Source organism: Betta splendens, chromosome 2 (genome assembly GCF_900634795.4).
Source record: "Betta splendens chromosome 2, fBetSpl5.4, whole genome shotgun sequence".
Lineage (NCBI taxonomy): Eukaryota > Metazoa > Chordata > Actinopteri > Anabantiformes > Osphronemidae > Betta > Betta splendens.
The window spans coordinates 15,170,302-15,182,622 of NC_040882.2; the positions used below are offsets into that span (position 1 = coordinate 15,170,302).

The following is a 12,321-nucleotide window of genomic DNA, read 5'->3' on the forward strand; positions in this document are numbered from 1 at the left end:
GGTCGAACCTCCAGTGGAGCGGATTGAGCTGATTTTCTGAAGGACCCATTAATCACAGTCATGAAGAGGAAGCTCTGTTGCTGGTTCCAGAGTCCACTGCTTCATTCCCACCCTAAATCCCCCCCTTCTTGCCTTTTTGTTTTTCATTATCTTTCATTAATTCCTTTGTTTCTCTGCCTTCATTATTTCAGCCTCGTAATAGATTTATCCCACTTTGTGTTCGCACTCACTCTGTAATTATTTTTTACTTCTTCGTATCCTCTTGCTCCATCAACCTGCCCTCACTTTTAATTTTTTTTTACCGTTCTCCTCCTCGTTTCGCTGCCGCTTCGCACACGTTTATTCCCCAGCCGCCGTCCTTCTCATTTTGCTCTCTCTCTCTCTCTCTCTCTCTCTCTCATCGTAGACATGCTCCCATGGATTTCCCATTACTTCACCACCTCCTCCTCTCGCTCATTCCTTCTGCCTCTCTCTCAATTTTCCTCCTCACATCCCCTCTCCCTAATTTTCTTCCCCCAATCTCTGTTTTCCTCATCAATTCCTCCCTCCACCCACCTCCCCACCCTCTTCCCATGCTCTCTATCTATTCAATTAAGACTTGGCGAGCTTCGCTGCACAAGCCAATGTTGGCTTAGTGTGCCTACGGGTCCTGCTATGCTCTCTGTTGTATCCTGTTAGCTTGACAATGGCTGTGTTCCGCACACTGTTGGCTTGTCGATAAGGCAGTAGGAGTGGGCTTGTCAGATATAGATATAAAAGAGACACAGCAAACACTAGTGCATTGGCAGTAAGCAGAGCAGCAAGGTATATACATTACCCACCATCTCTCTCACACACACACACACACACACACACACACACACACACACACACGCAGCCCGTTTGGGCGCAGGCTCATAGCTGGGGCTGATGGATTGTTTGTCAGGGGACTTAATTTCCAGACCACTTTACACCAGATGCATAAAGAATTGGAAATATTTACAGGACTGTTTTCTCAAGCACCCTGCCCCCCCTCACCGTGATAAAGACAAACAACTATAATTATGTCAGATATTTAAAAGGGTTTTAATGTTTAATCATCGCCACAGCATTTGCATAAAAGTGATTTGCATTAAAGTGATTGCTTACTTTCCCCGGCTTATTAATTCTTGCTTCTTGTTTTGTAGCCGTCTGTGTCATGTCCTGAATTAAGAAATCAAGATATTTGTGCCGGATGTGTCTAAATTGTCAGTAAAACAAGGCTTATGGGCTTATTGGCTTCCACTTAATGCCAGGCGACGTCAAAAGCTACCGCAGAGACAGAGAGTTGTGATTTTACTTCATAAAATGATCATAATCCAAACTATTTTATAGCTTAATATTAATTCCAAGATGAGCAGCTGAGTAGATTCATTACGCTGCTTTTTGCGCACCCAGTGCAAATTCACCAAGTCTATCTAAAGCCACAGACTTAATTTACAATTATAAATGAGCGCAGCAAAATGAACTGGCAGAGAAATCACCTCGGTCTCATGTGTGTTCGTCTGCACTAATGTTGATTTAATTACCGCCGAGCGTCTGGGGTCAAGTCTTGTGCTGATGCTGCTGCTGCGTGTATGCACAGGGTGCGTAAACGGGGACGCAGCTATTTATTAATGGGAGAGTTAGTTAGGTGAAGATCCTCCGTGAAGGCGTAAGGCCGTTCACTTCACACTGTGTGAATCGCGGGAGAAGCGGAGCGAGATGCACAATGGCGAAGGACGAGTTCTTCCGTTGTGCAGTATCTCTGCATCGCTGAAACACAAAGGGCTTGACTTCATTTCACAGGAGCCTCTTGAGCCTAAGAGGATTTTAGGTGGCAAAGCTCCTTTAGTTCATGAATTATTTTACATTTTAAATTGAAGCTACTTGTACGTCTGTCCGTCCGTTTTGTCTGATGCCGTCGTTTTGAATATGGTGCAGAAACCACAGTTGCGCATGAGAGAGAACTCGAGCACATTGAGGTTAGTGCTGAGGACAGTCAATGTTGGTGCATTGTGAGGACTATATTTATAGGAAAACATATCGGGGACCAAGTTTATAGGGACAAAGCTTCCAATTAACAGAGGAGCTACAAGATTAGCAGTCCTGCCCCACGTTCTATTTACTGTGACAGTAAGAAAATGAGTTTTCATGTTTACCAACACGTACGCGAGGCAGAATATATGGCTGGAGCCGCTGGAATGGCAGCTCTTATCTCCGGGAGCTAGTGTAATAAAACAGACTGCTCTTAAACTCCTGCGGGTTTTAAACACTCCTCTGTCTTCCTCCCCTTTTACCTCCTCCTCCTCCTCTCTCGCCTCGCGTTCACTCGCTCACTCACCTCTGAACTAATAAAACACGCGCTCCGTCTGTCTTGTTGGTGCACCGCCTCCCCGTGTTGCCTGCGGGGCTGCAGATGTCTCCCTGACCATCCCTTTTCTTCTTTCCTCCTCTCTCCACTCCTCCCGTCACTCACTTGATCGCCCCGTCTGCCTCTCTCTCTCCCCCCTGCCCTTTCTCGCCACCCTCATTCTGCTTCTTCTCCTCTCCCCCCTAATCGCTCTCTCCCACCTTCCCTCGCTTGAAGTGCACTTCCTTCATGGATCCCTAATCTTGCTATGATTTCTGCATTCCTCTTCGCTCTCTCTGAGCATCTTGTTATTGCGCCTCTCTCTCCTGACAGGTACCATTCTTCACCCTGTACCTGGCTGCCATTATATGGAGTTTGTTTGAAAGAGAGAGAGAGAGGGTTGGTCACTTCTACTGTATGTCTTTTCATACACTCCTTTGCATAGAGCAAATGGACGCCAGGCCCTGACACCCGCACAGTGTCAACGTACTGCAACGCAATCCCGCCCTGAGCGGGAGAGCGGCGAATTGGAGGCAGGAGAAGAGAAAAGGGAGCGACGGAGGCGGTGAGAGGTGAAGGAGCCGAGCAAAACTGGGAGGGATGGACGAGGGCGGTGTGCGTCGCGTCTGATAATGAGCCGGCATGAAAAACTACAGCGGCGCCGCAGATGCGTTTAGGTGGCGGCGAGGGAGACGGAGCGATCAGAGGGCTGAGCGCCGCTGCACGCTGAGGGGAGTAAACAACATCCCTCAGCGCGGAAATGCTTCTATCTAACTGTGTGAATTACTGTGGATTATGTGTGGAAGCACCCACAGTATGATGTACCGCGGCCCGAATGCGATATCTATCACGTTGAAATTAGCCCAGGTTCCCAACTTCACGCGAGTCATCTCCGTCTTCCTCCTCCCCAGATGTTCACATCTGCTGCAGACGTGACGTCAAACAAACAGACGTACAGCTCATTTAAGTCAGTCTGGAGTCTAACCACCACCTACATGTAAGCGTGGTTTGTTAATTACGCGTCCTGCGTGTGAAAGGCAGCCGCGCGCCGTCTTATCAGGACCGAGGGAGGTGCGCTGCAGAGTTGGGTCTGAGCTCGGCTTCACCACGAGCAGAGGAAATCAGTTTTTCGAAGCCTGCAGGGGCAGGATGTGATATACCTCGCTCCTCGTCTAAAAATATAGAATAGCTCACACATCATGCGTGGCTCACACACAGCGGGAAATAAGATTTTCTTTTCCTGCGAGTGAGGCACTCGGAGATGGAGGAGGGTGATTTGTCAACAGAGATTTATGAGAGTAACACTTGATGTTACTCTGTAGATGTTGATGTCCTGATCTTACTGTGGATCACAGAAATAGAAACATTCGGCAGACGGTGGGGAAAGTGATGGATGACGAGCGGGGAGACGGTGATTCATGTGGGAGGAGTGAAGAGTCAGCACCTCGGCTCTTAGCGCCAGGACTGAAGATGGTAGTTACTTGACTTGGAGCGATGGGGGGGGGCAGGAGGACGCCTCATGAAGACGGATCATAAACGGCAACAACAGGAGTTTGATGAGGAAAAATGGACGCTGGGGACGGAAAGACGGGGGAAACAATGGAGAGGGGCGACGGGGGTGAAAGTAGACGAGCGCTGCCCGGTTGTGGGCTTCAGAGAGGTTGGGATTCAGTCTGCAGCGAGCGTTTGTTCCACAGCTGTACCAAGTTAATGGCCTCTCCAGGGGCTTCAACAGCCCATTCAAATCTCTTAAGCTTTTCTGTAAACAGTCATTCTGCAAAAGCAATGTATCATTATGTCTTCTATTCACACATCCAATCAAACGGAGCTTTAGGTGCTGCGGCAGGGAAATGCTAAAAGGAAGTGCGCACTTTTTCAATCAGCAGGAAGCGTTTCTCTCCAGTATCTTGCTGGGGAAGCACTAATTTGCTTGCAAGGCTCTTTGAAAATTTGGCAAGTGGTTGCAGCCTTTAACAGGCATCCTGGGCTGGTCTTAAAAGATGCTCCCTGTCACTGGGAGATTAATTACAGTGACCCAGTTTCCAAACGGCTGGTGCCGTAACGTCTCGAATAAAAGCGCCATAAACAACCAAAAAGTGTCGCACGGAGGAAGCAGCTATTCCAGGTGCATCTGGTCACGGAAGGAAGAGGCCCTTTAATTCCCCCCACGAGCGATGCCTCGCAGCTGGAGCGCCTGGTGTAAATCGAAAGATTTATCAGCTTTTCGGGCCAAAGTGTTGAAGGAACAAACCTGCGTGCAGCAATTCAGGGTGATGCATGAAACGACTCTGACGCTGCGTTTTTGGCAACAGGCCTCCAGTCAATGAACACACAGCGAGTTGAAGGTGAAGCTAACGCCATTAACTTCGAACACTTACACGTGGAGCTGATTCACAGATGAAAGTCACACTTCTTCTCATTGAGTTTTGCTCATTATAAAGTGTTTTATCCAATCGCACATTCCCATCTGCAGAGCAGTGTCCTGAGAAGATCAGACGAGTGCTGAAGAAAACTCTCTGTAAATAGAGTTTAGGCCTCGTCACGAACCCTAAACTGTCATTAGGAAACCTGCTGGTGGAGAGGGCTGCCTGGTATGAACGTTACCTCTGGAGACCAAATTAGGCGGTCCCAGGAGTTTAACTGGCCCCAATGGAGCTAAAGCAGCGTTTGAGCACAGGTGCACGTTCTGTTCAGGCTCACGTCTGACTGACGCTGCATAATTCATCGTTATCTCTGAGAAATAGGTGTTGATAAAACAGGTGTCTGGGAATTCTGGCAGCTTGATCTGTATTTGCGGGTTTGTCTTGTCCAGCATGATCCAAAGCCAGGACTGGTTTTCAGGAGGAGAGATGTGGTCATTGTTAAGCAGAGAGGTCTTGTTATGAACAGGGTCGCAGTAATTCACCTCTCTCCCTTTTAGTCATCTCACCACTAAATGCAAGCACAGAGGAAGTTAAAATTCTGTTTCATTACATTTGAAGCGTAATATGTGCTATTGATATTTGCATCAGTGTCCTGTTTGCAGTCAGAGACCCATTTATCACTATTATGCTAATAGGTATCGCTATTACCATAATGACATGCCATTATAAGTAATGAAAGAATGAATACCTGTGATTTTAATGAATGTTTTCTTGATCCTCCTCAATTTTCAGGTTCGTTCTGTTTCACAGACTCGGCCCTGTGTAGTATAGATGTAAACATCTTTTAATTCCTCCTTCTCCTCGCGCCTCTTCTCACTCAGTCACTCAGCACTAAATCTTCATAACGGAATCTGTCGCCGCTTATATGTGGAGAAATCAGTGTGGATTAGCATTTTTACCTTTGTACCACCGAGGGAAACTAGGGCTTTGCAGGGCACAGAGAGAGCTTGATTACACTGTGGAAACGTGTAACATTATGCTCAAATACGTTTGAAAGTTTCAGATCAAAATGACAGAAAAAGAACATTCCTCCTTGTGCTATGAAACAAACAGAGCTCAGTCTGTGGTAGAACAGGACATACATGACTCCTTCTTCCCCTTCATAAACAGGCTAACGCTTCTGCTTTGTTCGTCTTTTTTTTTTTTTTTTTTGTTTTGTCAGGTGACACCGTCCTCGAAGATCGTTGGTGACTTGGCCCAGTTCATGGTGCAGAACGACCTGACCAGAGCCGAGGTGGAGGAGAGGGCTGACGAGCTGTCCTTCCCCCTGTCCGTGGTGGAGTTCCTGCAGGGATACATCGGGATACCGCACGGAGGCTTCCCGGAGCCGCTCAGGTCCAAGGTGCCGTAGATATGTCCCATATACACCACTAGAAGAATGAGAATGCGTTGTCATATCTACCTGCAGTTACACACACACACACAATCACACACACACACACACACACACACACACACACACACACACACACACAGAGCATCGTCAGCTCTGACAGCTCCCAGGAAGACGCTGACCATGATATTGCTCTGTCCTCTCGCCTGCTCTCCGCTGTTTGCTTCTGTCCGCTCTCCTCACGAATGCAAACATCGGGGCTGAGGCCCGGGCGCGTCGGAGGCCGGCAGCTTGAAGGCTTCTGGGGCAGAGCCGCATCAACAAACACGCGCATGAATAAAGAACACGTGCATTTGTCTCACGCTACCGAGAGCCTGTTGACATATTGACATACATGACATTTCCCCCCGCTCACCTACAGTAGCACATCTCTAGAGTTTTATACCTGCTGAATGGTGCCTAACATGTAAAGTATGTGGCGTGAGGCCCCATCTGCACATTTCTGTAGACCTTTTTATTTATAGATCAATTTCCCAGCGCCTTAAACCCTCACAGCACGGGAGAGAGGTTGTTAGTTGTTGTCTTTGAACCTGTCCCTTTGTGTATCCAATATCACATCCTCCCTCCTCTTTGTTTACCTCGCTCTGAAACTTCTTCGCGTCGCCCTTATCATCAAGTTGTCTCCTCTCCCCTCTGATGTAAAGTTGGAGGATTTTATGATCAAGCCTCCCGCCCTTGAAAGTCACCGTGATTTTTCAGCTTTGACGCGAATTCTCCAACCCCGCGTCCCCTACGTGGCCATTAGCGTCCGTCAGCCCGTCTCCTATTTATCAAAACATATGGCGAAGGAGGCGGCCGGCAAACAAGGTGGTGGAGCCGCCGCCGCCGCTTTAATGTCAGTCCTCGGATTCGCTTTGTTTTTCATCCTCGGTGGGAGACATTATGCTGAGAGAGGCTGCCATGATTGTAAAGTTCACAGCATTTATAACCATCAAACCTCTTCCTCCGCCACACTTTGTGTGAAAAATGTCTGCTTTGCAGCTTATTGGTGTATTGCTGTGTTTCCTACGGGGCTCGGGCAGCCTGCACCCTCCATTAGCGCCGAGGATGTAGCCTGCAATTTATTGCCTCACGCAAATCCTCAGCGCACGGAGACGCGCTCGTCTGAAGCTCCCCTACAGATACGGAGATTCAAACCGTGACAACAATCGCTGCGCAGAGGGGACAATCCACCCTCAGTGTTTAATACACAAACAGCAAGAGGCTTCCTCACACTCCACATACAAAGGCAGCGACTCGCTGCGTCCCTTGGATTCCTTTCAATTCAGGCTTCGGCTTCGCAGCCGCCGCCGCTTCTCCTTTCACAGTGTTTTCATCTCCGCGCTTATTGTATGTGTTTACAAGCTGCAAGTCTGAGATAAATCTGATAAATCTTACCGTCGCTCGCACCGTGTCTCCGGGTGCATTTGAGGTATAAATCAGAGTAATTGGTGTCAGACTTTTAAGTTAAATAAAGGTAGCGTTTTAGATGAAGAAAACTGAATAATTTTATTTGTGCAGTTCTCTTCTAACGCAGCTCGAACCGCGGTTTTCCTGCGACACTCGTTTACCGGCGGCAACAGTTTGATGGTTATTTACTGCTTGTCCACAGCATCTGTTCCTCTTATATAAAGCATACGTGTGTCGTCGACTGTTAGTGGAGGTTTGAGTCCGATCAGCGTATAAGTTAGCAGCTTTAACTTCTCTCTCAGCATCTGTTTGCATGGATGCACAGGAACATCCTGTACTGAGCAGCACATTAGGGCTGAGGTGTCTGCATCCCTGTGGGTAAAGGCACGCGGCACCACAGAGGAACTAATGTTTCTTTAATGGCGCTTTAGTGCCATTCAGCGAGCGGCGCGTCGCCCTCACGCGCTTTCGTATCGCAAACGCCAAAACGCACACGTGTGCACAGACGCGCGGGGAGAAAAGTCGCAGCGAGGACGACGACGAGAGCGAGACACATGCGAGAGGGACGGTCGTAAAAGCAGGAGGCCGTCGGAAAGAAGGGGAAGTCAAGTAATGAGACTTTTATTCAAAATGAGCCTGTCCCTCAGAGCAGCGCACTTCAAAAGGAAGAATGAGGGGGAGATGCGCTGAGTGGCTTCACGAAAAATGAGGAGATAGTGCAAATAACCTTGAAGGAAGTGTGTCTTTCCTTCATTAGTTAACACACCCACGCGCTGCCGGCGGGGTTAAACAATCGAGCACTTCAGGTGCGCGGCGTCCTCCGAGGACAAAGTGTTAATGAGCGGGGACGCCGACGAGCCGCCGCCTCTGAAGCGTCTCCCTCGCCGCCGAACGAGCGATGGCGGCGCGCGCACGCTGTGGGGGCAACGCACAGGGAAAGGGAAAGCACGCGGTGGCCGAGGCCTGACATCATCCCTTCACCACACATTATTAGTGGCTTCTGATGGAGCGTCTGAGTGGTGTCAGATAACAGCGGCGGCGGCGTGGGCAGATAAAATGTCATCGTTTGTCTCGTAGCGGCCTCCGCGTTCCACAGGCTTCCTCCTTCTCTCTGAGGCTCTTCCACTATTTCGAAGAAGCAGCGCGGATGCCACAGCGCACTCCTCTGCTGGGCTGATGGTGCTTCACCGGAGAGAGAGAGAGAGCGGGCGGGCGGGCGAGCGAGAGACGAGCTGGAGGAGTGGGAGCGGCGCGCGGAGCTAAAGTGGAAATCACTGCGCATCTTGACACAGTGGAGCCACTTTTATGCAAATCCGCAAAATAATTTGCAGTAATAAGTTTCATATTTCCTCCAGTTCAAGTGTTTCTCTGTCTACCTCCGGCAGCGGCGCCTCTCCGCCCCCCTTTCAAAGTCACCCATTAATGCTTTGACTGTTTGCAGCTTTTATCCAGACATATAGTAGGACTTTCTACATCCCACATACTTGAGCGTCCCACGGGCTGCTGCTGAGTGAGGAAACATCCATAGAGACGCGTGCCTTTGAATACAAACTTAGTGCCTCGCGCCCGCCGTGCTTCCTGGCGCCTTTTGTCTTCACGCCCCTTCTTTTACCCTCTGCTCATTCTGTGGCAGGTGCTGAAGTCCCTGCCGCGCATCGACGGCCGCCCCGGCGCCTCTCTGCCCCCGATGGACTTCAAGTCCCTGGAGGAGGGCCTGCGAGCCGCCCACGGGGACGACATCACCCCCGAGGACGTGATGTCAGCAGCCATGTACCCCAAAGTGTTCCAGGAATTCAAGGAGTTCACCTGTGAGTGGGCGCAGCGGACGTTCACAATATTAATGAACACATTTTGACTAACTGATTTCCGTGTCATGAAATTTGGTTTTGTTTATGCTGAACATGTCTGTGTTGACGCCAGCGCTCTTTATTACTGGGCTTTGAAATTAGCAGCAGCCAATCTGAAGTCAGCAGCACTAATTACAAAGTTGGAAATGTTTGTAATTGCTGCTTTTGGCTGCTCGGGGACCTTTCAGGAAACCAATCACATGCTTCCGCCTCTGAATTGAACCCTCAGGGGGGCAACAACACAGCACCCAGCAATCATCGCCATTCACACGCGGAATTTACATACAGTAACGCGCGTGTCACTGGCGGCGGAGGCAGGACTCGGCCGAGCCACTAACTGCATTGGAGTGTGGGGGCGTGAGTTTAAAGTGTGAGGCAGTCTGGGACAAGCAGCTCCTTCCTGCATTAATGCATTCAGCGATTGTTGCTTCGAGTTGAGAACCGCTTCTTCACTACGCAAACTGAGCCTCCTGGTTTAATGTATTCTTTTCATGTATTACTTACAGTATATTGAGGCTGTCAAGTCACTGATTATTGCGTTTTATCCTCCTTAGCCAACTTTGGTCCAGTGGATTGTCTCAGCACCCGCCTGTTCCTGGACGGACCCAAGATCGCAGAGGAGTTCGAGGTACCTGCCGTTACCACGTGGCTCCACACACCTGGGTGCTTCTCAGCGTTAGTCTTCATTTGGTCGAATAATTAATAGCGAACCGATCTGATATCACCACCATCCCTTTCATTTAACCTAATCTTACGCTTTCACACTGTCGGGTTATATTAATTACCATTCATGTAATAATCCATTTAATTAGGTCTGATTTACAGTAATAGCAGTTAGCTGAAGACCAGATATAATCAGCAGAGAATAATGAGTCCGTCACAGCGGAGGGCAGGTGTCTGATGGCGCCCAGGCCCAGCGAAGGGTTAACGCCGTGGGGAGGGCGCACATGTAAAGGCTTTATGGTGCGCATCATGCCTGGTCCCTGAACGCATCACGTTGGCTTCCTGCACCAACATAACAGCTTAATTTTGCCATGTGAGCTTTGACAGCAGGCCCGCGTTACGCGCTGAAGGCCAGGATGTCCTGAGGGGAGCTCACACATTCGCCGAGGCTTGTACCTCCCCTTATCCTCCAACAGGGAGGCCGCTGACTAAGCACTTCGGCGAAGGAGTGGAACAAAGGAGTCGTTTGCATGCAAACCAATTAGTGGGGCACGGGGATAGAAGGTGTGATAATTGGCTGTCACTTGCAACTGCAAGGCCCCAGTACGCGAAACCAGAACGATCCCGGGAAACAATGACGTCTAAATAGGAAAAGCTCTCCCGTCAACTCCGATGTTCCACGCGCGGAGTCATGAGGCTGGAGATGAGTTTCAACATACATGAATGTACCGTCGACCGGAACGTCTGAGGATGCCTGCCGCGCTGATTGACAGCAGGATAGAAGACCGTTTTTAACCAGATAGTGCAGCTCAGGGACCATTTGCGGAGAATGACAGCAGTAACCACTTTGAGGAGTGCGACTCAGACTGAAGGGATTGTTCCAGTCCAGGTTGACGAGTGAATTCCAGAGAAAAACTACAGAGGGAACCCTTTGCGACAGATGTCAGGATCTGACATCGGTTCAAAGATAAGTGCTGCTTTGCTGTTGAAGGCGACGTCGTCAGGGGCTGTCACTCAATACGCCAACAAGTACGGAATTATTTTTGGTACGATATTCAAAACATTTAGAGCCTTTTTAAAGGGAGCGGAACTCTCTGCACAGGAGTTACACACTAGACCATTAGCCCCTGACGGAGGGAAGCGCTTATGAAACCGTGACGCGATGTCGGCTCACGGCGGCACATTTTAACTGGATGTGCCCGTAAACGCGCGGACACATTAGAGGTGACGGCTGTGACGTTGCTGAGCGAGCCTCGTGTGCAGCGCCTGCCTGTTCCTGCGTCCATGGTCTCATCGCGCTGCAGCACAAGAAGATCCGCCTCGGATCAGTGTACGAGCTCTCAGTCAAACAGATGGTGCACTCTTCACCTGCGTGACTTCCTGCACACGACTCAACAAACCAACAAAGAGCAGAGCAGCCCTCCGTTCTGAAGTGGGAGTACAGCCTGCTGTTGGTTCGCACAGAATAATACTTATTATTATTGTGATAGTCTCCCTGAAGGACAGGTGTGCATTTTGCAAACTTCTTCATCGAGCAGAATGAAATCACTGCTCTGGCTTTAGTGTTTCTGCATCTTCAACATTCTGCCTTCGTCTCTTAAATGAAATGTCCTTTTTAGTGTGTGGTTGAAATTATATTTAGCATCGCAATGTGGAATAGTCTATATTCCCCTCCTGTTACCTCACCCTCCTATGTCTGACTGGTGCTGGGTATAATCCCAGTATAATCTCTCTCCTTCTGGATCTGTCTGCTTCCTTTCACATTGTATTTTCTCTCAAGTCATTTCCATCCTAACTTCTGCAAAGATTGAAGTGACTGTGAGTCACAGCTGCCATTTGCCCATATTTCACCACTGCTTCAATTTCAGTGCAGCAAAACGGCTCAGAGCGTCTGTTAATTGATTTTTATATGAGGAAGGACACGAGCAGCATCGTTAACTCTTCTGCTCCATTATCAGAGAATCAGCCGCTGCATTGATTGTGCTGATCTAATATTGACCCCACAGACTGGTCAACCATTCACTTTCCATGACAGAAATAAATATTATGAAGGCTTCTAGCAGATTAAATGGGCGTGATATGTACATTACATTAAAAATGATCTCCTTCATCTACTGTGTAAATAACCAACAATGTCTCCAAAAGCTGCGTTTGAAGACCAGAAAGGAGTTTTTTCTAAATTGCTTTTGGCATATTTGTCTCTGGTTGACTGTCCCTTCCTTTGTATTTGATCTGCCTTGACGTCTGGTGACTCAG

General features: G+C 48.9%; 1 protein-coding gene across 3 annotated transcripts in view; it reads left to right on the forward strand.

Moving 5' to 3' along the window:
- The window catches only part of LOC114842774 (pyruvate carboxylase, mitochondrial-like), a 189,206-nt gene that overhangs the window by 169,375 nt on the left and 7,510 nt on the right, over nt 1–12,321 (forward strand). For all 3 annotated transcript variants that reach the window (XM_029128632.3, XM_029128641.2, XM_029128650.3), the window contains exons 22-24: nt 5,936–6,115; nt 9,189–9,363; nt 9,957–10,030. In XM_029128632.3, coding sequence (XP_028984465.1) covers nt 5,936–6,115; nt 9,189–9,363; nt 9,957–10,030 — 429 coding nt within the window. The remainder of the gene's footprint in view (nt 1–5,935; nt 6,116–9,188; nt 9,364–9,956; nt 10,031–12,321) is intronic.